The sequence below is a fragment of the Fringilla coelebs genome, assembly GCF_963513975.1.
Source record: "Fringilla coelebs genome assembly, chromosome: 23".
Taxonomy (NCBI): Eukaryota; Metazoa; Chordata; class Aves; order Passeriformes; family Fringillidae; genus Fringilla; species Fringilla coelebs.
Window position 1 is genome coordinate 2779924 of NC_140049.1, and position 26993 is coordinate 2806916.

The window sequence follows — 26993 nt, forward strand, 5'->3', positions numbered from 1 at the left end:
AGCGGACCTGAGGCGGTGGCGGAGCCCGCGGCGGCGGCGGCGGCGGCAGAACCGGCACCGACACCGGGGTGGGACCGGCACCGGCAGCACCGGCGGAGGCGGCGGCGGTACCGGGACTCAGCGCAGCGGAGCTGTGAGTGCGGCCGGGGGGCACCGAGACAGCCCCGGGGGCACCGAGACAGCCCCGGGGGGAACCGAGACAGTCCGGGGGTAACCGGCGCAGACCGGGGGAACGGGCATAGACCGGGGAGCACCGGCACAACCCCGGGGTCCCGATCACCCCGCAGGGTCAGGGAGCACTCTCGGCGGTCGCGGCTGAGGGAACCGAGTGAGAGAATCCCCCAGAGCCCCTGGGCTTGAGGAGGAGAAAGGGGAAAGGGGGCGCGGGGTCCGGCCCCGCTCAGCCCCGCAAAATTCGGGGCTGTGAACTCCGGGGAGCCCGGCAGGAGAGGGGTTAATCCCGGCAGGAGAGGGGTTGATCCCGGCAGGAAAGGGGTTAATCCCGGCAGGAGAGGGGTTAATCCCGGCTCCGGGCTCTGCGCGTCCCCCTGAGCGGGCACAGAGCGCGGTCCCCGCTGGGTGATTTGGGGACAGGGGGACCGGCGCGGTCCGGGGGTGTCCCCACGGTGTGCAGGGACAGACGGACGCGCTGCGGTGGCACGGACAGAGCCACGCGTGTCCTGGGGCTGGGGAGGGACACGGCTGTGCCCGCTCGGAGCGGGTTGGCGTCCGCGTTGTCGCCACCTCCTGTCCCGTCCTTCATCGCTGTCCCTCGTCCCCACGGGACAAGCGACACTTTGGGGCATCCCTCTGGCGGCGACACTTGGGGACACGATGGCTCCGGCCACCCCTGCGGGGAGGAAAACCCGGCCGGTGTCACCCGCGGGTGGCGAGAGGCGCCAACACCGCGACACTGTCGCGATAGAGGCTTTGGGAAGGGGGGACGGCGCCGAGCTCTGTCGCTCTGCTGGGGACAAACCTTGTCACCGCCACAGCGACATCCCCGGGCCGGGCGGGGGTCTCGGGGGGGTGGATGGTCCTGCAGGAGCTGCGGCTGCGGAATTGGGGGAAATTTGGGTTTTTTTCACCCTTCGAGAGTGGAAAAACCCAAAGTTGAGAGGGGAAGGGAAACGCGGGAGCTGCGCGGTCCTGCAGGGGAGGTTTTAGGGCGAAAAAGGCGAATAAACAGAAAATTTCGGCGGTTTCCACCTCTGAGGAGCGATTTCCAGCGGGTCGCTGCCAGGGAGGAATGATGCCGCCAGGGAAAATGCGCCGGAGGCTCGTGGAGCGCCTCGGGCTCGGAAAACTCCCCAAGAAAAGCGGGAGTGATGGATTTGGGGAGTGAAAAAAGGAGAATTCGCTCGGTTAATGGGATTTTTTTCCCCCGATAAGGTCTCTCCCTCCCCTATGGAGCCGATAACTCCTGTTTGTAATTCCTGCAATTTCCTCTCTCGCTTCAATTTCATTTGGAGGATCCATTCCGCTGACACTGATACACTACTTTTTTCTGTCTCTCTCTTTTTTTTTACTCTTTTCTGTTCGAAACCCGGCGATTTTCGGATGCTTTTGTGCTGTTTAAAAATAGCAGCCGGCCTTTGACAACCTCGGCCGGTTTTTCCTGACACATTTTCACCCTCTTCCCTCCTCGATGATTTGTGTCCCTCCCGTGCCACCAAGAGCCGCCACTTCTCCCTCCCCAGCAGAAATCTCATTTTTTTTTTTTAAATCCCAATTTAAATTTTTTTTTCAAATCCTTTTTTCCTCTCTTGGAAAATCTCAGCTCCCCCGTTGCTTTTTTTACCTCCACCCAAACCCTCCCCTCTCCCTAAATCTGTCTCGCAGCGAAATTTATCCCAGGCTGGGAGATGTCCTGAGGGGGAATTTCTGGACTTTTTGTCTCCCTGCCGAAATGTCCATTATTATTATTATTATTATTATTATTATTATTATTATTATTATTATTATTATTATTATTATTATTATTATTATTATTCGTGGAGCAGCTCGTAAAAGTTGTTATGTGCTCGAGGGGGTTTAAATTTCATTTATGGGCTGCAGGGGAAGGGTTTGTGTCCCTGGCAAGGGGAGCATGTTAAAGTTGCTCTGGCACTGACTGGGGTTATTTTTAATTTTGGGGTTTGCTGGCGCTCCTGGGAAGTGGAGCACGTTAAAAGTGAATTTTTAGCGGTATTATTTTTAATTTGGGGGGTTTCTGAGGTCCCCAGAAAAAGGAGAGCAGGTTAAAGCTGATTTTTCAGAGGGATTATTTTTAATTTTGGGGCGTTTCTGAGGTCCTCAGAAAAAGGGGAGCAGGTTAAAGCTGATTTTTCAGAGGGATTATTTTTAATTTTTGGGGTTTCTGAGGTCCTCAGAAAAAGGGGAGCAGGTTAAAGCTGATTTTTCAGCGGGATTATTTTTAATTTTGGCGGTTTCTGGGGTCCCTGGGAAGGGGAGAATGTTAAAACTGCTTTTCCAGTGGTGTTATTTTTAAATTTCAGCGTTTTCTGGGGTCTCTGGGCAGGGTAGCACATTAAAACTGCTTTTTCAGTGGGGTTATTTTTGATTTTGGGGTTTTCTAGGGTCCCTGGCAAGGGGAGCATGTTAAAGCTGCTCTGGCACTGGGATTATTTTAAATTTTGGGGGTTGCTGGCACTCCTGGGAAGGGGAACACATCGAAACCAAATTTTCAGCAGGATTATTTTGAATTTTGGAGTTTTCTGGGGTACCTGGGAAGGGGAGAATGTTAAAACTGCTTTTTCAGAGGGATTATTTTTAATTTTGGGAATTTCTGGCCTCCCCAAAAAGGGGAATACAGTAAATCCGCTCTGGCACTGAGATGAATTTTGGCGTTTGCCGGCACTCCTGGGGAGGGGAGCGCGTTAAAAGCGATTTTTTCAGTGGGATTATTTTTAATTTTGGGGTTTTCTGGGGTCCCTAAAAAGAGGGGTACAGTAAATGTGCTCTGTCACTGGGGTTATTTTTAATTTTGGGGTTTTCTGGGGTGGTTGGAACCCCCCAGGTGAGGTTTATGGGGGTCAAAAAAAACCCCAAAAAAGGGTGGGGAGTCCATCCCTGCTGAGCATTGCTGGGATTTGGGACACAGGGAATGGGAATTTGCTGGTGGGGATGTGGGGTGGGAGAGTGAATCCCTGGGGGATGCAGGTGGAGGGAATCTTTGGGATGGAGATGATGGGAATCTTTGGGATACAGGTGATGGGAATCTTTGGGGTACAGGTGACAGGAATCTTTAGGATGGAGGTAATGGGAATCTTTGGGATAGAAATGATGGGAATCTTTGGGATCCAGGAGACAGGAATCTCTGGGGTACAGGTGTAGGGAATCTTTGGGATAGAAATGATGGGAATCTTTGGGATGCAGGGGAAGAGAATCTTTGGGATGGAGGTGATGGGAATCTTTGGGATAGAAATGATGGGAATCTTTGGGATGCAGGTGGGCTGTGCAGAGGGAACCTGTGGGATGCAGGGGAAGGGAATCCTTAGGATGAAAGTGAAGGGGATCTCTGGGATGCAGATGAAAGGAATCTTTGGGATGCAGGTGGAGGAAATCTCTGGGATGAAGGTGACAGGGATGTCTGGGATGCACTGGGATGTGTGGAGGGATGAAGGGAATCTCTGGGATACAGGTGGAGGAAATCTTTGGGATGCAGGGGAAGGGAATCTCTGGGATGGAGGTGAAGGGAATCTCTGGGATGTGTGGAGGGAATCTCTGGGATAGAGGTGAAGGGAATCTCTGGGATATGCAGAGGGAATCTCTGGGATGTGTGAAGGGAATCTCTGGGATATGTGGAGGGAATCTCTGGGATAGAGGTGAAGGGAATCTCTGGGATATGCAGAGGGAATCTCTGGGATGTGTGCAGGGAATCTCTGGGATGTGTGCAGGGAATCTCTGGGATGTGTGCAGGGAATCTCTGGGATGCACCGATCTCCCTGTCCCAGCCCTCCCTGCGCTCAGCTCCAGGATCCCATCCCACAAACAACAAACCCAAACGAACTTTCAGGCACGTTGGGGTGCCCACAGCTGCTGGCATCACTTTTGGGGGTCCCTCAGAGCTGCTCCCGCGGGTTTGGGGGGCTCAGGGACGCCGTCACCCCCAGAGCCACTCCTGCCCTCTCCAGCTTTATCCCCCTGCAATCATTCCCGGCTGGCACCAGGGCTCTGTGCCTGCACGTGGGGTGGCAGCAACCCCAAAAAAGCTTCCAAAAAAGCTTCCAAAAAAGCTCTGACCACCCAGGGACCACCTTTAACACCCTCGGGGGCCGCTGTCAGGAACCTTTGACACCCTCGGGCAGCGCCGCTCCTGCTGTCCCGCCCCGCCAGTTCCCGGCCGTGCCGGGGAAACTGCCGCCGCTCATTTTCCTTCAAAATCCCATTTTTTTTTTTTTTTTCTGGAGCAAAACAATCCCCTCCTGGCAGGGCAGCGCCTGCCCCCGAGCCCGCGGGGCCCCGGAGGAGCCGCTGCCCTCTTTTGTTCTCTGTTCCGGGGGAGCAGCGCCGCGGGCCGGGCTGAGGAATTCCCACCGATCCCGGGGTTCCCAGGGCTGGAGGAGAGATTGGGGATCCTGGAGCCCCCAAAGGCGGCTCTGCCCCGGCCTGAACCCCTGGGAAAAAAAGGGGGGGTCTGAGCTGCTGCTTTTGGGGGGCTGAGAGGAGTGGGGGGAGCTGGGGGGGCTCAGGGCTGAGGATGGAGGAGTTTGGGGGCTCAGGAGAAGCTGAGGGGGCTCAGGGCTGAGGATGGAGGAGTTTGGGGGTGCTCAGGAGGAGCTGGGGCGAGGATTTGGGGGGGCTCAGGAGAAGCTGGGGGGGCTCAGGGCTGGGGATGGAGGAGTTTGGGGGGCTCAGGGCTGAGGATGGAGGAGTTTGGGGGGCTCAGGAGGAGTTGGGGGGGCTCAGGGCTGATGGCAGAGCTGAAGTTTCAGGACTTGGGATGGAGGAGCTTGGGGGGCTCTGCACTGATGGAGGAGTTGGGGGAGTTTGGGGTGAATATTAAGGATTTGGGGGGCTCAGGAGGAGCTGAGGGGGGGCTTAGGAGGAGCTGGGGGGCTCAGGGCTGGGGATGGAGGAGTTTGGGGGGGCTCAGGGGGAGCTGAGGGGTTCAGGGATGCTGATGAAAGATCTGGGGGCTCAGGAGGAGCTGGAGGAGCTCAGGAGGATCTGGGGGGACTCGGGAGGAGCTGAGGGGGTTCTCAGGAGGGTCTGGGGGCTGGGGAGGAGCTGAGCAGACCCGGCCAAGCCGCGGGGCTCGGAGCTGCCGGAGCTGCTGCGCTCGGCAGGAGGCAGAGCCCGGAGAGCCGAGCTGAGCCGGGCTGAGCTGAGCTGGGCTGAGCTGAGCCGGGCTGAGCTGAGCCGGGCCGAGCTGAGCCGGGCCGAGCTGAGCCGGGCACTCCCAGGCCGGGGGTCCCGGCAGCTCCACGGCCACCCCAAAAACCGGGGCCGGACTCTCCGGGCTCTTCATGCTCCTCCCCGCAGCATTTTAGGGTTCAGGTTTGGGTTTGGGTTTGAGTTCGGGTTCAGGTTTGGGTTCGGGTTTGAGCTCGGATTTGGGTTTGGGTTCAGGTTTGACTTCGGGTTCAGGTCTGGGTTTGGGGTTAGGTCTGGGTTCGGGTTCAGGTTCGGGTTCTGGTTTGGGTTTGAGTTCGGCTTTGGGTTTGAGTTCAGGTTTGGGTTTGACTTTGGGTTCAGGTCTGGGTTCAGGTTTGGGTTTGGGTTTGGGTTTGGTTTTGGGTTAGGGTTCGGGTTTGGGTTTGAGTTCGGCTTTGGGTTTGGGTTTGACTTTGGGTTCAGGTCTGGGTTCAGGTTCAGGTTTTGGTTCAGGTTTGGTTTTGGGTTCTGGTTCTGCTATGGGTTTGAGTTTGCATCTGGGTTTGAGTTCAGGTTTAGGTTTGGGTTCGGGTTTGACTTTGGGTTCTGGTTTGGGTTCTGGTTCGGGCTTGGGTTTGGGTTCGGGTTCAGGTTTGACTTTGGGTTCAGATCTGGGTTCGGGTTCAAATTCTGGTTTGGGTTTGAGTTCGGGTTCGGGTTTGACTTTGGGTTCAGGTTCAGGTTTTGGTTTTGGTTCGGGTTTGGGTTCTGGTTTGGGTTTGAGTTGGGGTTCTGGTGTGGGTTCTTGTTCTGGTTCGGGTTTGAGTTCGGGTTCAGGTTCGGGTTCGGGTTTAGGTTCTGGTTCGGGTTTGACTTTGGGTTCTGGTTTGGGTTCTGATTCGGGTTCGGGTTTAGGTTCGGGTTCGGGTTTGGTTTATCCGCGCCGCGGGGAGGGAGCTCCGAGGGAGCTCCGGGCCGAAGTTTTGCGCGATGCATCAGCGATCCCCGCCCGCTTTAACCCAGCGGGGAACACGCAGAAGGGAAATAAATTAGCGCGGTTTCTGACAGTTCTGCTGGAAAACATCTCCGTGTTCTCAGCCCATCCTGCGCCTTCCAGGGAGCCCCTGCGGGGCTGGGGTCTGCTCCGGCCCCGCCGTGCCCCGGGAGCTGCCTGGCACTGGGCACTGCCCGGGCTCCTGCAGCTCAAAATTTCAGATATTTCAGACCTGGGAATGGAGCTTCAAATTGCAAGCAGGCAAAATTTCAGATATTTCAGACTGTTCCCTCCAACCGCCCCACAGGGTCACCTGCTGTGGGGATGGCTTGGAAAATCCTCTGCCCTGATCCCAGGGATGGCAGAAATGGGGAATGGCAGAACCAGGAATGCCAGAGATGGGAATGGCAAAGCTGGGGAATGGCAGAGCTGGGAATGGCAGAGCAAGGAATGGTAAAGGTGGGGAATGGCAGAATTAGGGGTGGCAGAAATGGGGAATGGCAGAGCCTGGGAATGGCAGAATTGGGAATGGTGGAACCAGGAATGCCAGAGATGGGAATGGCGGAACTGGTAATGGCAGAGCCTGGGAATGGCAGAATTAAGAATGGCAGAGCCTGGGAATGGCAGAGCCTGGGAATGGCAGAAATTGGGAATGGCAGAGCCTGGGAATAGCAGAGATGGGAATGGCAGAAATGGGGAATGGCAGAATTAAGAATGGCAGAGCCTGGGAATGGCAGAGCTGGGAATGGCAGAGCCTGGGAATGGCAGAGCCTGGGAATGGCAGAGCCTGGGAATGGCAGAGCCTGGGAATGGCAGAATCAGGAATGGCAGAGCCTGGGAATGGCAGAACCTGGGAATGGCAGAATCAGGAATGGCAGAGCTGGGAATGGCAGAGCCTGGGAATGGCAGAGCCTGGGAATGGCAGAGCTGGGAATGGCAGAGCCTGGGAATGGCAGAGCCAGGAATGGCAGGGCCGGGAACAGCAGCTCCCGAGCAGGGCGGGCGCTGGGGAATGCCAGAGCCCGGCCTTATCTTTTGTCTGGAACAATGGAGGGCTCGGCCCCATTGTTCTCCTCTCACGCCCAGCGGAAAGCGGGGTCCCCCGGGGCAGGGGCTGGCTCGGGAGCGTGCCCGGATCCGCGGCAGGGACGGGCGGGGGTGGCACGGGTGGCACGGACCCCTCGTGGCTGCTCCGCGGAGTTCCCGCAGGGAGCCCTTTCCCGCTGGTTTGCCATGTGGATTTTAGGAGCAGGGAGGTCTCCCGGCGAGCCCAGCTGCAGGCTGGGCAGGGCAGAGCAGAATTTTGCTGCTTTTTAGGGGCTCTTTTAGGGATTTGGCTTCTCAGGTCTCTGGGATCCCATTCCGGATCCTTCCTGCTGCGTTTCCCCTGGTTTGTGGGTCGCTGCTGGGAATCTGGCTGGGGAAAACACATTTTTGGATGTGGGATTTGTGTGTTTTCCCAAAAAAAAAGCTCATCCTGGGGATTGGGCAAAGCTGGCACAGCCCAGGGAACAGGCACAGGAGCCTGGGACCCCTCGGGCTGCAAGCACAGCCCCAAAATCCCCCCCAGATCCATTTTATTCCCAGGATGGGCACCTGGAGGCCAGAGCTGCCAATTCCCACTGCTCAGGGAGCCCAGGGGACATCAGGACAGGGCAGGGGGTGACACAGGTGCCACCAGCACCACAAGCCCCTTGCATGCTGCAGGACACGGGGAGTTCAGTTTGATACCCCATCCCTCATGGGGAGGGCTGGCAGCTTCTGGTCTGGGCTGGGATTTTGTTGTGCAGTAAAAACCACCCCAAAAACCTTGTTCCCAAACCCCTCATTCCCAAACTTCTGGTCTGGGCTGGGATTTTGTTGTGCAGGGAAAACAACCCCAAAAACCTCGTTCCCAAACCTCTCATTCCCAAAACTTCTGGTCTGGGCTGGGATTTTGTTGTGCGGTGAAAACCACCCCAAAAACCTCATTCCCAAAACTCTCCTTCCCAAATTCCTTGTTCCCAAATCCCTCTGCTCCCCCCAAGGTGAGGAGCCCATCCCAGAGCTGAATTTGCTGTTTTTTAATTCCCCCAAACCCAGCAGGGAGAGGAGAGGTGAAGCCCAAACCCCAAACTCATCCCTTTGGGGATCCGGAAGCCTCTGCTCCCAAATCCCTTTAGATCCTGCAGAGGGATGCAAAGTGGGGCGTCCCAAACCCCAAAAGCCAAACCCCAGAACCAGGGGGCGTCTCTGTGAACTGAAATAATGCCCCAAAAATGACAAAAGAGTGACAGCAGTGGCTGCCAGGCCCTCCTGCAGCTCCTGGTCCATGTGGGGCCGCGGAAGCGCAGCCGCCGGATGCTCGGCGTCACCCACGGTGGGGGATGAGCTCAGGAACCCAAACCCGCACCCCAAACCAGGGCAAACAGCCCCAAAACAGCCCTGGCTGGGAGAGGAAACGGGGCCAAAAATGTCCTGCTCGGGGGGTTTCATCCAACCCCATCCACCCCTGACCCCTGTGAGCTCGGTGGGAATGGAGCCAGGGCTGAATCCAGGGGGGAGGGATTTGGGGCAGGGGGAGATTTGGGGGCAGGGGGGGATTTGGGGACAGAAGATGATTTTGGGGACAGGAGATTTGGGGGCAGGAGATGATTTTGGGGGCAGGGGAAGATTTGGGGGCAAGGGGTGATTTTGGGGTCAGAAGATGATTTTGGGGCAGGAAATTATTTGGGGACAGAGGATGATTTTGGGGCAGGGGAAGATCTGGGGACAGGAGATGATTTTGGGGTCAGGAGATGATTTTGGGGCAGGAGATGATTTGGGGACAGAAGATGATTTAGGGACAGAAGATGATTTGGGGAACAGGAAATGATTTTGGGGCAGGGGGTGATTTTGGGGCAGGAGATGATTTTGGGGCAGGAGATGATCTGGGGACAGAAGATGATTTTGGGGCAGGAAATTTTTGGGACAGAAGATGATTTTTGGAGCAGGAGATGATCTGGGAGACAGGAGATTTTTGGGACAGGAGATGATTTGGGAACAGGAGATGATTTTGGGTCAGGTGAGGAGCAGCCAGCAGCACCTTTTCCCTCAGAGTGAGATTCATGAAGGCCCTGATGGCTCCTGGGGCAGCTCCCAAAACACCATTAAAAAAATCCCATTACTGGAACGTGAAGCGACCCCAACATCCGTAACTCCCCGCGCCCCAAATTTGGGAAGCGTCTCCATGTCCTCTTTTGTCCCTCCATGTCCCCTTTTGGGGACAATCTGGAGGTGAGGACACGTTTGCTGCAGCTCAGGACGCCGAGCACAGGGACCCCAAAGGTTTCCGGGGCGCTGCCGGCTGCGGCTGTGGGGCGGAAATGCGGCCCCATAAGATTTTGGGGTGTGATTGGAGGCTTGGGTGCCGTGGGAGACAGACCCCAGAGCTGGCTCTGAGCACCCTTGGGTGCTCCTGGGGGTGCCCAGCAATCCTGGGAAACTCCAGGTGGGATTGCAAATGGGAAAACCTGGAAAAAGAATGGGTTGGTGGAAGATGGGAAATGCCATAAAAGGTGGAGAGTTGGGGGGTTACAGATATGGGGTTTGACAGGGGATGGACACCCCAAAAACCTGGAAAAAAAAGGAATTATTGGAAGGTGGAAAATGCCATAAAATGTTGAGAGTTGGGGGGTTAGGAATATGGGGTTTGGCAGGGGATGAACACCCCAAAAACCTGGAAAAATATGGAATTATTGGGAGGTTTAAAATCCTATAAAAGCTCAAGGATGGGGGGTTATGGATGTGGGTTTTGGTGTGGATTGGACCCCAAAAACCTGGAAAAATAAGGAATATTGGGAGGTTTAAAATTCCATAAAAGCTCAAGAGTGGGGGGTTACAGGTATGGGGTTTGATAGGGGATGGACATCCCAAACTCCTGGAAAAATAAGGAATTACTGGAAGGTTTAAAATCCCATGAAAGCTGAAGGATGGGGGGTTATGGACTGAGATGGACCCAAACCAGCACCAAGTTCTGCACATCCCCAACTCCACCCATGGGTTTCCCATGGAAAAAAGGGTTTGGGAAGAGCTCCCCTCCCACTGGGAGCTGCAGGGCAGGAGGGTGAGCCCTGCTTTGGGATTTTATTTTTTTCCCAATATGGCCAGGAACAGGATTGAAAGTCTTGACCCTCCCTCCCCGGGGCGATCGGAAAATCTGCTTCAAATTCTCCTTTAAACCCCGGTTTAAAACCTGCTTTAAATTCAGCTCTAAAATCTGCCTGAAATTCTGGTCTAAACTCAGATTTCAAGCCAAGCCTGCTTTAAATCCTCGATTAAAATCTTGTTTGCGCTCAGCGCCTCCGGCCGAGCCCCCAACCCCCCGGGGCCGTGCCTGGAAACGCTGAGTGACAGAAGTGACACAAAAACGCCACCGAGATCGGCCACCCTGATAAACCCCGCTCTGGGGCCGGGGCAGGGCAAGGAGGGAGCCGTGCAGTGCCAGGCTCACCTCACCGTGCCAGGCTCGCCGTGCCAGCCCCTGGGTGAGTTGTCCCCATCCTTATCCCGTTTTTTTCTCCATTTCTCTGGGTTTTGGTCACTTTTTGAGTTTCATTCCCATCATGGATGGCTCGGTTGGAGAGGGTGGGGATGGCCTGGAGGGGGTTTGGGAGGTGCTCCAGGGGTTTTTGCTGGATGCCAAAGGTCTGGAGATGCCCCCAGAACTCCTCTGTGGGTCACGGGGATGATCCGGCCCCGCTGGGTTTGGGATAAAGGTTCAGCACCCACAGTGCAGGGGGGTTTGGGTCCAAAACATCTTTTAAACTTTATTTTAAAATAAATAATAAAGGGAAAAAGGGTAAATCCCCATTTTTTCAGAGCGACGGGATTGCCCCTATTAAAGAGGGAACGTTTTGGGGGTTTTAGGGTTTTAATGAGGAGGGGAAGGGCAGAGGAAAAAGGGGCATTAAAAAAAAAGGGTTTTGCTTTTTCCTAGAGGTTTAAACCTGTGATTTACTGGGAAGGGAACTTTGTGCTCTTGATTTCCCTCTCCTGAGCATCCCCTTCCCCTAAAGCCCCATGAAATTCCCTGGACACGAACCCTGCGGAGCCGGAGGGATCTTTCCCTTCGGGATTTATCTCCTGGAGTTGGACAGAACCAACCCAGAGCTCCCAAACTCTGCTCTGGAGGCCGGGAAACGGGAATGACCAGCGCTGGTCCCCATCACGTGGCTCGTCCTGGGATTGTTCCCGGGATTTAGCGGGGTTGGAAATAATTCCAGCGGAGTTTCCTCCGCTTCCCTGATGAGATCATTCCCGCCTCATAAATCCCGCGGCCAGGAAGTTCCACCTGAGGTTCAGGCGGGTTTTTTTTTATTCCCCTCCCATTTCAAACCCTCCCCACAGCAAAAGGAAAAATGTGTTTGGAAAGGGGTGGCCCCGGGCCAGGGAAGGATCCGGCTGCTTCCAGGGATTGGGATTTATTTGGGTAATTATGTTCCAGGGATTGGGTTTTATTTGGACAATTATGTTCCAGGGATTGGGTTTTGTTTGGGTAATTATGTTCCAGGGATGGGGTTTAATTTGGATAATTATGGACCTCCTGGCTGGGTTTCGTCACGCAGGCTCGTGGGAGGCAGAATCCCTGGATTTGGGGTTGGGAGGGAAGGTTCCAGCTGGTTTTGGGATCCTAAAGGATAAACCCCCTTGGAGAGTGGGAACGCAGAGGGAGATGGAAATTCTCCATCCAAAGGGAAACTGGGATGGGCCCCAGAGGTTGGGATGGATCCAACGGATCCTGGTGCACACTGGGGATGTGTGGGGCAGGGATCCTGATCCCAGTGATGTGTGGGGCACAGATCCTGATCCCAATGATGTGTGGGGCAGGGATCCTGATCCCAGTGATGTGTGGGGCACAGATCCTGATCCCAGTGATGTGTGGGGCACAGATCCTGCTCCCAGTGCCCACAGGGAATTTAAGGGGTTGACTCATCCTTCTCAGGCTTTGTTGGGAGCTCTCTTTCCCCATTCCCACCCACCTGGGTCCTGCTGGACGCAGGGAGGACAAACCCCGAGGGGATGGGTTGGATTTGGCCAAGGGGGACAATCCCATGGGAAAAGCAGAGGCTGATCTGCAGTTTAGTCCTCATCCCATCTCCTGGGACACCAGGATCCTGGGATTTATAGGGGATGGGAAACATCCCATGGAGCCTCCCAGATCCTCCTCTTCCCCTTGGCCCAGCCTGGGATTTCCCCTTGTCCTCCCTGCCTCGCATTTGAGAGACTTTAGGGACGTTTTCCCGGTATTTTCCCTCTTTCCTCAAGTTTTAGAGAGTGGGGTTGATTTGGTTTGCCCCCAAAACTCTGCAGGAATTAATCAGTGCACCTCATTAATAACCCTGGGTATGGCCTGGAGGCCTTTGGAAGGGGCAGGCTGGGTTTTTTTGGGATAAAATTGATAAAAATGGTTGTAATTTCTTTAGGATTCAACCTGGAGAGCTGAATTCCTCCTTTCCATCTTTAAAAAATGGAAAATTGACGCTCTGCACCCCCAATAAAACCCCATAACGTGGCTGTGCTGAGAATTCCAGGGGTGAGGAGGGGACACCCCTCCGTGGGGACACCAGGATGGGGTCCCACAGTGCTGGAGAGGGGACCTGGTAGAAGTGGGGGGGTGGCACAAGCAGAGGGGTGACCCCAACCCCTTCCTGTGCCGGCAGTTTCCGTGATGCCAGCGCTGTCACTGCCGTGCCCTGACCCCGTGGGGACATTTCCGGATGTTTCCAGAGGCTGTTTGTCCTTCAGGGAAGGAGAATTCTCCTTCAGGGAGCTGAGGGTGGGTGGAGGATGGACAAACACCCACCTGGTTTTGGGGGACAGCAGGAAATCCCAGCTCCTGCTCACCCCAAAGGCCGTGCCGGGATGGAAAGGGGGATTTGGGGTCTGGGGGGTCTCTTTGGGACGGGGATTTCCCATTGGGAACACCTGGGAAGGACCCACCAGGCAATCCCCATCCTGCTCCTGCTGCCCCTCGGAGCATCCCCCTCCCCAAATCCCCCGTGGCCACCAAAGATCTTCCACCTCAGAGCGGATTTTGCAGCTTTTCCGGTGCCCTGAGCTCTCTGTGGGGTTTTTCTGCAGGTGAGGTGTCGAGAACGCGGAGGCGGCCGAGGATGGGGCTGAGCCCAAATTTGGAGCGTTTCCACTGCTCTGGGGCAGAGGGGTGGGGACACAGCCCTGGCTCTGAGCAGTGACACATGGAGCTGTGACTCTCACGTGCTGCTGGTGCCGTTTCGGGGGCTGAAAACGCTCGTCCTGTTGCCTTTTGGGGCTAAAAAAAGGATTTTTCAGACCCAGAAAATCCAGTGGTTCTGACATGGGGCTGGTGGCATTTTTGGGGCTGAAAATTCTCATCCAGTTGCATTTTGGGGTTAAAAACCAATTTTTCAGAACCAGCAAACCCTGTAGTTCTTAAGTGATGGTGATGGCATTTCTGGGGCTGAAAATTCTCATCCAGTTGCATTTTGGGGTTAAAAACCAATTTTTCAGAACCAGCAAACCCTGTAGTTCTTAAGTGATGGTGATGGCATTTCTGGGGCTGAAAACACTCATCCCGTTGCCCTTTGGAGCTAAAAAAGGATTTTTCAGACCCAGAAAATCCAGTGGTTCTGACATGGTGCTGGTTGCATTTTTGGGGGTGAAAACACTCATCCCGTTGCCCTTTGGGCTTAAAAAAGCAATTTTTCAGAGTCAGCAATCCCTCTGGCTCTGACATGGTGGTGTTGACACTTCTGGGAGCTGAAAATTCTCATCCAGTTGCATTTTGGGGTTTAAACCCATTTTTTCCCAAACCATCAAACCCCGGGGTCTTGCATTTCCTCTTCCACCTTTCTCCCACCCCCACGCACAGACGCCACATCCCACCTCCCCCACGACCACCTGCCTTTCCCAGGGAATCACCCCAAATCCTGGGATGCTCTGGATCCCCAGGGAAGGTCCAGCATCCCCATGAACTTCCCCCAGCCAGGGCCACCCCTGCCTGGGCACGGTGGAGCAAACATCCATTCTTTTCTCTTGGAAGACACCCGGGGCGGAAACGCTTGGAAGCGGCCCCGAAAGGACATTCCAAGTCTGGCAGGAAAGCGGCCCCGCTCGTCTGGCAGGAGATGGGCTATTGTCTGTCCCGGTGGCCGGCCGGGATTCCTCAGGTCCTGCCTGGAAGAGGAAAATCTCCGTGTGTGTCTTTATTTTTTCCTCTGCCCTCTCCCAGGGGTGTCGCGGCCGCTGCTCGTGCCGGCGTTGCTCCTCTGGTGTTTCCTCCTCGGTTTTTTCCCTGTTTTTCCCTGTTTTTCCTGGGATCTGGTGGTGGGATGAGGTTTTTTTTGGGATGATTGGGCATCACGTTGGGGTTCTGAAAGGAAAAGATGTGGATGGAGAGGTTTGGGAGGGAGCAGAGCAGGAACTCCAGGAGCTGGGACAATTCGATGGGCAGGAGGAGAGGGCAGGGTGATCCCGAAAATCTGGGCAGCCAGCTCCCCCAGCCAACTCACTGAGGGTCCCTTTGCTGTCCTGGGGGTGGGATTGTCCCCAAACTGAGGGGCAGGATGAGCCCTGAGGCAGGAGCGATGGGACACGGGGTGAGGGACCTTGGTGGCTCTTGGATCCCCAAGATCCTGCAGTGCCAGCGTCTCGGCACCTCTTGCTTGATACATCCCTTAGATCCCCAAACTCCTGCAGTGCCGGGATCTCAACATCTGGATCCCAAGCTCCTGCAGTGCCGGGATCTCAACATCTGGATCCCAAACTCCTGCAGTGTCGGGATCTCAACATCTGGATCCCAAACTCCTGCAGTGCCGGGATCGCAACATCTGGATCCCAATCTCCTGCAGTGCCGGGATCTCAACATCTGGATCCCAAACTCCTGCAGTGCCGGGATCTCAACATCTGGATCCCCAAATTCCTGTGGTGCTGGAATCCCATTGCCTCTTGGATCTCATAGCTCCTGCAGCGCCGGGATCTCAGCATCTCGATCCCAAACTCCTGCAGTGCCAGGATCTCAACATCTGGATCCCAAGCTCCTGCAGTGCCAGGATCTCAACATCTGGATCCCAAACTCCTGCAGTGCTGGGATCTCAACATCTGGATCCCAAACTCCTGCAGTGCTGGGATCTCAACATCTGGATCCCAAGCTCCTGCAGTGCCAGGATTTTGGCATCTCCTGGATCCCAAACTCCTGCAGTGCTGGGGTCTTGGTGTCTCTTGGATCCCAAATCCCTGCTGTGCTGGGATCTCAGCATCTCTTGGATCCTCAGGCTCCTGCCGTGCTGGGATCTTGGTGTCTCTTGGATCCCCAAACTCCTGTGGTGCTGGAATCCCATTGCCTCTTGGATCTCCAAGCTCCTGCTGTGCTGGGATCTCAACATCTGGATCCTAAACTCCTGCAGAGCCAGGATCTCAACATCTGGATCCCAAACTCCTGCAGTGCCGGGATTTTGGCATCTCTTGGATCCCAAACTCCTGCAGTGCCAGGATCTCAACATCTGGATCCAAACTCCTGAAGTGCCAGGATCTCAACATCTGGATCCCAAACTCCTACAGTGCCGGGATTTTGGCATCTCCTGGATCCCAAACTCCTGCAGTGCCAGGATCTCAACATCTGGATCCCAAACTCCTGCAGTGCCGGGATTTTGGCATCTCTGGGATCCCCAAACCGGTGCCGGGCAGGGTGGGGGTTTTCTGGCACCTCATCCCCTTTTCCCAGCCCCTGGAGCTGTTCTGCTCCACACAGCCGGGGCCGATAGGATCAGGCCTGGCTGGCGGGCAGGAAGGGTGGCACGGCCACCGGGAGAATTGCAGGACGTGCCGTTCACTGCTGCGAACCGGCAAACACAAGCTGTCACCATCCCAAAAACCTCGGAGCTGCCAGGCTGGGATTGGGAGGAAAGGTGAAATATGGGAATTGCAGGGCTTGTGGGATGAGCCCCCAAAAAGCTGTGAGGGAAGGAACCATCCCATGAGGATTTGGGATTTGTCTCCATCCTCCAGGCTGGCGCTTTCCATCCCAACCCCATTCCCTCCCTTCCTCCCCACCCTGGATTTAATGGGGAACATCAAAAACCAAGAAGATCCTTTCAGTGCCATGCCAGGGTGATTGTTCCGTGCCCATTGTGTGCCCCAGGCAGCCCCGGAGCCCACACCTGAGACCCGCCCGGAATGAGATAACAGCTCGTTTTCCCCTTTTCCCCTTTTTTTTGTTTGCTCGGCGGGGTGGGTAACAAACCCTCGAGGAGGCCTCTTTCAAACACAGCCCTGTTAAAGCCTGGCCCCGTTTTAAGAATGGCAACGGGACCTGCAGGAGGGCTGAGATGGGATTTTGTGCCCGCCTCAAACCGAAGCCATCGCTCCGTGCCGCCGTGCTGCTCTTGCAGCGTGCCAAACCTACAAAATCTGGATTTTTGCCTGGAAAAAAACACCAAAAAAAGCTTGGAAAAATGGAGTTTCACGCACACCTGTGCGTTCCTGCCTCAGTTTCACCACTTATCCCCACGAGGCCAATCCTTGCTGGGGCAGGCACAGCTTCCCTCCAGGTCCGGTCCTTCCCGGTGATGGATTTTGGGGGCCGGGTGGCCCCGGCCAAGGTGAGCCGGGGCAGGAAGGGGCGCCGCAGGATGCGGCAGCCCCCGGGCAATGCGGGGCCGGGAGGAAACCCGGCGGGTTTGTTCGGCGAAGGGCGAGGGAACCGAGATTAAAAAAAGGCCCGCTAAGATCAGAAAGGCTGGCGAGCACAGTGCCCTATTGTGGAGCTGTCACACTTCCCTTTACTTTATTGCTTTTGTCCAACACCCCATTGTTCCACTTCCTTTTGTCCCCTATTCACAGCCCTGGCTTTTCATTACCCAGCCGGCCTTGTTGTTTTCATTTCTTTTGTTTGAAGTTCCTGAGAGGAAGGTTTTATTTTCAGCCGTTTGATTAATTCGCAGCTTGAGCCGGGCTTTGTTTGTTATGTAATTGCTGCCCCCAAGCCGGGCGGCCCAGCTCAGCCCTCCCCACCCCGCTTTGCACCCCCAAACTGGCTTTTGGGGCTCCTGAGGGGGGTCTGGGAGGTGAGAGGGTGCTGGGTTTGGGGTGGCAGCCCCCAGGCAGGTGCTGTCCCCATCCCAGTCCCACAGCCCAGCTCCCGATTCTGGGATAAATCCCTTCCTTTGCAGCCTCCTTTCCCCATTATTCCCACTGAAAGGCGAGGACAATGCTTGTCCCCGTTCTTGCTGTGTGGTGTGAGGCTTGGTGGCCACGGAAGGCAAATCCCCGTGGGCATGGCCCCGTGGGCACCACGGATCCTGGTACTCGCTCTTGGCCAACCTGGCACCTGGAGCGAGGGGTGGGACACGGTTTTGGGGACAAACCCCAGTCCTTGGGGTCCCTGTGGGGTGTTACAGCACGTTCCCTGTAAAACTCATCATCATTCCTGCAGTGCCCCTTCGGCAGCGCTGGGATTGGCACCCACAGGGGTTTGTGGGGTCAGGGAGAGCCGTTCCTGGAGCCAGCCCCTTGTCCTGGCAGGGCCTTGGTGGGGCCGTGCCAGGGACTCCTGGAGGAGCTGTTCTGGTGGCCAGTCCTGGTCCTAGAGCCATTCCATGCCAGGGACTCCCAGAGGAGCCATCCTGGTGGCCAGTCCCACGTCCCTCCTGTGCTGGGGACTCCTGGAGGAGCTGTTCTGGTGGCAAGTCCTGGTCCTAGAGCCATTCCATGCTGGGGACACGCAGAGGAGCCGTTCTGGTGGCCAGTCCCAGTCCCAGAGCATTTCAGGCATTCCTGGAGGAGCTGTTCTGGTGGCCAGTCCTGGTCCTAGATCCATTCCATGCTCAGGACTCCCAGAGGAGCCATCCTGGTGGTCAGTCCCAGTCTCTCCTGTGCCAGGGACTCCTGGAGGAGCCATCCTGGTGGCCAGTCCCAGTCCCTGCTCCCTCTCATGCCGGGGGTTCCTGGAGGAGCCATTCCGGCGCTGTCCCAGCCATTGTTGGGCAGAGCCAGGATTTCCCCTTCCCGTTGGATCGGGAGACCCGCGGCTGCTCCGGTGGCTTTCTAGGCACAGCTCCTGGAGCAGGGAGGGGACCTGGGCTGCTGGTCCCTGTCACCCTGTCACCCTGAGCCTGGGCTTGCTGGGTGTGGCATGAAAGTCCCTCAAGTCGTCCCTCAAATCCCAATCTCTGGGATCTCTGGGTTGCCTTTAGGAATTGATTCCGGCATCCCAAGGTGTGAGGGGTTGGTTTCCCCAAGGATTGAGCCCTGAAAACCTGGAAAAGCAGGAACAAGAGCTCCCAGGGTGTGAAGGGCTGGTTTTCCCAAGGATTGAGACCCAAAAACCTGGAGAACCAGAACAAGAGCTCCCACGGTGTGAAAGGCTGGTTTCCCCAAGGTTTGAGCCCCAAAAACCTGGAGAACCAGAACAAGAGCTCAGCTTTGCCCACGGCAAACCCCAGGGACGCTGTCCTTGCACCGTGGGACACCCCAGCGTGGCACCAGGCTGGGAGAGGGGTGCCCACGCCAGGGGTGGCCCTGGTGACGTCCCTGCTGTCCCCAGGATGTCCATGAGGAGCCCCATCTCTCCACCCCCGGAGCTGGATGGAGCGGGCGCCATGGTGAACTGCGCCGTCAAGACCGAGGAGAAGAAGGAGGGCGGCCCCGAGACCCCCCCAGGGGCTGCCCCCAGCGCTGAGCCCCGGCCCCACGACCCCCCAGGACCGCCTCCCAGGGATGGCAGTGATCCCCAGGCCCTGCCACAGGTGGGTGTGACAAAGGTGGGGCTGCCCCCAGCCCTGCTCCGCACCCTCCACCCCATGGAGGAGGCGGTGGCTGCTCCTCCATGTGGCTTTTCCTCATCCCGAGGAATTAAAACTGAGATTTGAGGCTCTCCCAAGGTTTTTGTGGCCTAAAAACCTGGAGGACAAGGAACAAGAGCTCCCAGGGTGTGAAGGGTTGGTTTGCCTGAGAGTTGAGCCCCAAAAATCTGGAAAACTGGGAACGAGAACTCAGCTTTGCCCATGGGGTCATCCCTGGGCTTTTAGGGCTTCACCTTTGGTGTGGAACCCCCACAACCCCCTCCAGGTGTTCCCCATCCCTTCAGCCTCCCTTTCCCATTGTCCTGGGGTTTTCCCTCTCCCTGCTCTGCCCTCAGAGGGGAGAGGAGCTCAGGAGACCATGGGAGAAAATTCCAGCATTTCCATGATGGAATTCAGGGAATGGGATTCAGGGAACGTGCCTGGCAGAGCGTGCTCCAGCTCCCAGCATCCCACCAGACCGGGATGTCCCCTGCTGGGGGTGGCCCTGGGGGTGGCAGTGGCATTCTGTGTCCCTCAGGAATCCCGCTCTCCCGCCGGGGACGTCCCCGAGCCCCGGCGCTCCGCCTTCGAGCCGGCCGGGAGCGGCCAGGAGAAGCTGGACTTCAACAGGAACCTGAAGGAAGGTGGGAAACGCTCCCAAGGGACCTCTGGGGATCCCTTCGCTGCCCCTCGGGATCCCCAGAGCTGTGGGATGGGCATTGGGACGTGCTCACGTGGCTGTGCTCTCCTCCCTGTCCCTGTCCCTGTCCCCAGTGATGCCAACCATCGAGAAGCTGCTGGCCAGTGACTGGAAGGAGCGGCTGCTGGGCCGGAGCACGGCTGAATCCAAGGAAGTGAAAGGTGGGATCCACCTCCACCCAGCTCCCTCTGTCCCAGCTGTAGGGGAAATGTCCCCATTTTGCAGGGATTTGTCACTTTTTAATTTTTTTTTTTTTTTTTTGAGCATCCTGCTGCCTCTGCACGGGTGGGTGGGGTTCAGCTTGTGGGGATCTTTCCATTCCTCCCAAATCTGACATTCCCTGCTCACCCAGTGCTGGCACTGGTGGCTTTAGGACTTCTCTGCCTCACATTTCCCACCCCAACCTCTTCAACCTCCCCAATCAGAGGAAACAGGAATTACACTCCTTAAACAAAACCACCTCCATCCCACCTCGTGCTTGACTCTCCCCCTGCTCCCCACCCCCTGATCCTCATCCAGTCGGGTTTTTCCCCCCCAGGAACGCAGGAGAGCCTGGCAGAGAAGGAGCTGCAGCTGCTGGTGATGATCAACCAGCTGTCCACGCTGCGGGACCAGCTGCTGACGGCGCACTCGGAGCAGAAGAACATGGCCACCATGCTCTTCGAGAAGCAGCAGCAGCAGATGGAGCTGGCACGGCAGCAGCAGGAGCAGGTGGGGACTGTCACCCCAGTGGCTTTGGGGTCCTGTTTTGTGTTCCTGTCCCAAAGCTCTCAGAGCTGGGAGGATTGAGGGTGGGTGGAGATGGGGGTTGAGCTCCTCAGGATGGACGAGCCACCCCAGGTGCCTCCTGCCTGTGCTCACCTGCTCCTTGATCGCCAGGTTTTCCTCTCCCAAGGGCAGGGGTGGCACCTCTGTGTCACCTGAGGTGTCCCTCGAGGTAGCTCAGCCCTTCCTCCCACCCTTTGGACCCCCTGCCACCCTTTTATCTGCTGTGCTGGTTCTGCCCAGCGCTGTCCTTGCTGTCACCAACGCCATGTCCCCTCCCCAGATCGCCAAGCAGCAGCAGCAGCTCATCCAGCAGCAGCACAAGATCAACCTCCTTCAGCAGCAGATCCAGGTAAAGGCAGGGGACACCTCACCCCTGTCACTGCAGCCTCCCCCAGCCGGGGCTGGCACTGCCCTGCAGCGTTGATTGGTGTCCCTGTCCCCTCCAGCAGGTCAACATGCCCTACGTGATGATCCCCGCCTTCACCCCCGGCCACCAGCCCCTCCCGGTCCCCCCCGAGTCCCAGCTGGCGCTGCCCATCCAGCCCATCCCCTGCAAACCGGGTGAGTCGGGGCTGTCCCGGCCCTGCGGGGTGGCCCTGTCCCCCAGCCGTGTCCCTGCTGTCCCCAAGCGCTGTCCCTCTGCTCCCGCAGTGGATTACCCGGTGCAGCTCCTGCACAGCCCCCCTCCTGCCACGCTGAAGAGACCCGCCGGCCCGGGCCACCTCCAGATGCAGGTACGGGCCCAGGAACCCCAAAAAACCCTGGGACAGCCCCCCAAAACCCTGGTAACACCCCCAAAATCCCAAAAACCCCGGTACAGCCCCCAAAACCACAGTACAGCCCCCCAAAAACCCCAGTACAGCCCCCCAAAACCCTGGTACAGCCCCCAAAATCCCAAAAACCACAGTACAGCCCTCCCAAAACCCTGGTACAGCCCCAAAACCCCTGGTACAGCCCCAAAACCTCCTCCAAACCTTAGTACAACAACAAAAATGCCCTTCAACCCCTGGTACAGCCCCAAAACCCCTGGTACAACCCCAAAACCCCTTCCAAACCTTGGTACAGCCCCAAAAACCCCCTGGTACAGCCCCAAAAACCCTGGTACAGCCTCAAAACCCCTTCCAAACCTTGGTACAGCCCCAAAACCCCAAGTACAGCTCCAGAAATTCCCTTCAGTCCCTGGTACAGCCTCAAAAACCCCTCCAAACCCTGGTACAGCCCCCCAAAACCCTGGTACAGCTCCCCAATCCCTGGTACAGCTCCCCAAAACCCTGGTACAGCTCCCCAATCCCTGGTACAGCTCCCCCAACCCTTGTACAGACCCCCAAAACCCCAAAACCGCTGGTACAGCTCCCCAAACCCTCTCCAAACCCTGGTACAGCCCCCCAAACCCCCCAAAACCCTGGTACAGCTCCCCAAACCCTGGTACAGCTCCCCAAACCCTGGTACAGACCCCTCAAACCCCCAAAACCCTGGTACAGCCCCCCAAACCCTGGTACAGCCCCCCAAAACCCCAAAAACCCTGGTACAGCTCCCCAAAACTGCTGGTACAGCTCCCCAAACCCTCTCCAAGCCCTGGGCTGGGGCTTTGGGGGCAGCTCCTCACCGCCCATCCCTCCCTCCTCCTCCTCCTCAGGAGCCCTCGCAGCCTCTGAACCTGACGGCCAAACCCAAAGGCTCCGAGCTGCCCAGCGCCTCCAGTTCTCCCAGTCTGAAGCTGAGCGGCTGCCAGGCCCTGACGCCGAGCCACGGGGCCAGCAGGGAGCTGCAGAGCAGCCCCTCCAACCTCCCGCTGGGTGGGGACACCAGGGACAGCCCTGTCACCCTGGGCCGGGCCACCGCCCGCGGCGCGGCTGGGGTGGGCAGGGTGGGGGCAGTGGGGTGGGGTCACTGCTGGCACAGATGGGTGGGTGCCCATGGGTGGGGGTTGAGTGGTCAGCAGTGGTCAGCAGAGTGACCACTGGCACTGGTGGGTGCCCGTGGGTGAGGGTGGGTGTGACCGCTAGCACTGGTGGGTGTCCATGGGGTCAGTGGTGTGAGGGGTCAGCAGAGTGACCACTGGAACTGATAGGTGTCCATGGGGATGGGTACTCTGAGGGGTCAGCAGAGTGACCACTGGCACAGATGGGTGCCCATGGGGTGGGTACTCTGCGGGGTCAGTGGGATGACCACTGGCACAGATGGGTGCCCATGGGTGGGGGTTGAGTGGTCAGCAGAGTGACCGCTGGCACTGATAGGTGTCCATGGGTGAGGGTGGGGGTGTGAGAGGTCAGCAGTGGTCAGCAGGGTGGCCAGTGGCACCGACAGGTGTCCTTAAGGGTGGGTAGTCTGGGACATCAGTGGAGTGACCACTGGCACTAACAGGCGCCCATGGGGATGGGTACTCTGAGGGGTCAGCAGAGTGACCACTGGCGCTGATGGGTGCCCATGGGGTGGGTGTGTGAGTGGTCAGTGGGGTGACCATTGGCACTGATGGGTGCCCTTAGGGGTCAGTGCTGTGAGTGGTCAGTGTGGTGACCACCAGCACTGATGGGTGCCCTTAGGGGTCGGTGCTGTGAGTGGTCAGTGTGGTGACCACCAGCACTGACGGGTGCCCGTGTCCTGCCAGGATTCCTGGGCGAGGGCGATGCCATCACCAAAGCCATCCACGACGCGCGGCAGCTGCTGCACGGCCACGGCGCCGCCATGGAGGGGTCACTGAGCAGCCCCTACCGCAAGGTGAGGGTCACTCCGTGTGGTCACCGTCCCCTCTGCCACCCCAGTGTCACCAGCCACGGCTGTCCCAGGCTGGGGGCTGGCTCCTGACCCTGCTGTCCTGCAGGAGCCCGTGGGGATTGACTCCTCCCCGGTGAAGGAGCGGATGGAGGAGACCCCCGGCCACCGGCTGGACGAGGCTCTGCTGAGCTGCGAGATGGACGGTGAGGGCGGCCGGGAGCACGGTGCTGACCCCAGGGTGGCTCTGTCCTCCGGCTCCTGCCCTCATCCCTCGTGTCCCTGCAGGCTCCCGGCACTTCCCGGAGTCCAGGAACAACAACCACATCAAGCGGCCCATGAACGCCTTCATGGTGTGGGCCAAGGACGAGCGCAGGAAGATCCTGCAGGCCTTCCCAGACATGCACAACTCCAGCATCAGCAAGATCCTGGGTGAGATCCCGGGGCAGGGGATCCCCTCTGCAGCTCCTGGAGGGTTGGGAATGGGATCCCGGGGCAGGGGATCCATTCTACATCCCCTGGAGGGATGGGAATGAGATCTGGGGATGGGAGATCCACTCTGCATCCCCTGGAGGGATGGGAATGAGATCCCAGGGCAGGGGATCCCCTCTGCAACTCCTGGAGGGATGGGAATGAGATCCTGGAACAGGGGATCCCCTCTGCATCCCCCCACAAGATCCTGGGGCAAGATCCTCTCTGCAGCCCCTGGAGGGGTGGGAACGAAATTTGGGAATGGGAGATCTCCACTCTGCATCTCCATGGAGGGATGGGAATGAGATCCTGGGGCAGGGGATACATTCTACATCCCCTGGAGAGATGGGAACAAGATCCTGGGGCAGGATCCCCTCTGCATCCTTTGGAGGGATGGGAAGAAGGTCTGAGGATGGGGGATCCCCTCTGAATCACCATGCAGGGACCTCCCTGACCTGGGGAAGGTCAGGGATGAATCCAGGAGGGAAGGTCAGGGAATGAGGGGATGAATCCAGGAGGGAATGTCAGGGAATGAGGGGATGAATCCAGGAGGGAATGTCAGGGAATGAGGGGATGAACCCCAGGAGGGAGGGTCAGGGAATGAGGGGATGAATCCCAGGAGGGAAGGTCAGGGAATGAGGGGATGAATCCCTGGAAATGCCCAGGGAAATTCAGGGAAGCTGTTCCCGATATTCCAGCAGAACCAGCTGCGGCACGTGGCCCCCACCACGCTGTAAATCCAGGCGCCATTCCCACGAGCAACGCCATTAATTAACACCACTAATTACCCAACCAACAGCACCGATCGACCTGGGGATGGGTTCACCCCCCATCTCCTCGCTCGGGCGGGCTGTGAGGACGCTCTCCCCCTTTCCCCACGCAGGATCCCGCTGGAAATCCATGTCCAACCAGGAGAAGCAGCCCTACTACGAGGAGCAGGCGCGGCTGAGCCGGCAGCACCTGGAGAAGTACCCGGACTACAAATACAAACCGCGGCCCAAGCGCACCTGCATCGTGGAGGGCAAGCGGCTGCGCGTGGGCGAGTACAAGGCGCTGATGAGGAACCGGCGGCAGGACGCCAGGCAGGGCTACTTGATAGGGTAATTGATAAGGGGGTTGATAAGGGGGGGTTGGTAAGGGGGGATTGATAAAGGGGATAGAGAAAGGGGCATTGATAAGGGGGGATTGGTAAGGGGGGATTGATAAGGGCATTGGTAAGGGGGATTGATAAGGGCATTGGTAAGGGGGATTGATGAGGAACCGGTGCCAGGATGCCAGGCAAGGCTACTTGAGAGGGTAATTGATAAGGGGATTGATAAGGGGGAGTTGATAATATGGATTGGTAAAGGAGATTGGTAAAGGGGATTGGTAAGGAGGATTGGTAAGGGGGGATTGGTAAGGGGAGATTGATGAGGAACCGGTGCCAAGACACCAGGCAGGGCTACTTGATAGGGTAATTGATAAGGGGATTGATAAGGAGGGATTGGTAATGGGGGATTGATAAGGGGGGATTGGTAAGGCGTGATTGGTAAGGGGGGATTGATAGGGGGATATTGATAAGGGGGGGATTGGTAAGGGGGGGATTGGTAAGGGGGGGGATTGGTAAGGGGGGATTGATGAGGAACCAGTGCCAGGACACCAGGCAGGGCTACTTGATAAGGGGATTGATAAGGGGGGGTTGATAACATGGATAGGAAAAGGAGATTGGTATGGGGGGATTGGTAAGGGGGGATTGGTAAGGGGGGATTGATGAGGGTGCCAGGACGCCAGGCCAGGCTACTTGATAGGGTAATTGATAAGGGGATTGATATGGGGGGGGTTGGTAATGGGGTAATTGATAGGGGGGGTTGGTAAGAGGGGTTGGTAAGGGGAGATTGATAAAGGGGGGATTGATAAAGGGGATAGAGAAGGGGGGATTGATAAGGGCATTGGTAAGGGGGATGGATGAGGAATCAGTGCCAGGACACCAGGCAGGGCTACTTGATAGGGGGGATAATTGATAAGGGGGATTGATAATGGGGAATTGGTAATGAGGATTGGTAAGGGGGGATTGACAAGGGACACCTTGTGCACCCTGCAGGCTCGGAGGGGTGGTGCCCACGGGGTTTGTGCCCACCTGGTGTCCATGGGGTGGGGCTCACCTGGTGACATGGGAGGGGGCTCACCTGGTGATGTGAGTGGTGCCCACCTCGTTCCCATGGGATTGCTGCCCACACCCCTCACATAATTCCCCTCGGGGGAAGCCCCCTGAGCCCCCTCTGCCCCTCTGAGCACTCACCCCCCGTGTCCCCCAGGCCGCAGGGCAGCCAGGTGCCCCCCAGCTCCTCGGACGTGCTGTACCCGCGGCCGGTGGGCGTGCAGCTGCCCCCGCCCCTCCTGGAGCATTACCTGCCCCGCGGCGTGGACCCCACCATGCCCGTCATCGTCAACACCCGCAGCCTCAAGGACGGCGACGCCGGGGACGACGGGCACTCGGTGCCCGAGGGGGACATGTACCGCTACAGCGAGGACGAGGACTCGGAGGGCGAGGACAAGAGCGACGGCGAGCTGGTGGTGCTGACGGACTGAGGGGCGCAGGGGGACAGCCGAGGGGGTGGCAGGGCTGGCTGCCACCACTGGGCGTGTCCTGGTGGGTGGCACTCGGCCACAGGGGAGCTGCCCACTCGTAGAAGGGTCCCACGAGGGATTTTGTGGGGTGAGGACTGGCTTGGCCTTGCTTTGGTGGCACGTGGAGGTGAGGTCAGCGAGCCTGGCGGTTTGGTGACACTGTGGCTGCGGTGCTGTCACCCCTGAGGGGACCCTCAGGCTGCAGGAAGCTCCAGAGCATCTCCAGCCCTGCAGCACCTGTGGGGCCTGGAGAGCCTCACCTGCTGCACTGCTGGGCACGGCGTGGGGACACGGGGTGAGGATGCAGAAGGGGGGATGGGGACACAGGACAGGGACACAGGACAGGGACACAGGACAGGGACACACTCGTCCCTCCTCTATCCTGGTGTGACCTCCCCTCCGCGCTTCCCGCTCGCTCTTTGGCGCCTGCCAGCGAATTCCCACCGAGCCAATTTTAGCTCCAGCCTGGCCCTGGCCCCGGCCAAAGGCTCCTCGGGGCCCTTTGTGCTGCCGGCAGCTCTGGCCCACTTTGGGAATAAAGCAGGGGCTGTTCCTGCCCTGCCAGCCCCTCCTCGGGGGGGACGTGCCCGCCTGGCCCCGGGCACCTGGCCCTGCAGCCCGGGCTGCACATGAGCCCTGCAGG

At 57.6% G+C, this 26993-nt stretch overlaps 1 protein-coding gene across 2 annotated transcripts; it reads left to right on the forward strand.

Annotated features, from left to right (window-relative positions):
• Positions 1–26334, forward strand: SOX13 (SRY-box transcription factor 13). 2 transcript variants are annotated; one of them, XM_084220570.1, is made up of 14 exons: positions 1–133; positions 18855–19056; positions 19631–19736; positions 19867–19953; positions 20331–20503; positions 20841–20909; positions 21007–21121; positions 21212–21294; positions 22197–22356; positions 23169–23278; positions 23382–23478; positions 23561–23704; positions 24627–24843; positions 26038–26334. In XM_084220570.1, the coding sequence occupies exons 2-14, from the start codon at positions 18856–18858 to the stop codon at positions 26309–26311; spliced, it is 1836 nt and encodes a 611-aa protein (XP_084076696.1). In that variant the 5' UTR covers positions 1–133; position 18855; the 3' UTR covers positions 26312–26334. The 2 variants fall into 2 exon arrangements, with proteins under 2 accessions (XP_084076696.1, XP_084076695.1); XM_084220569.1 differs by having other exon boundaries at positions 21007–21294.
• Positions 26335–26993: the final 659 nt, after the last annotated feature.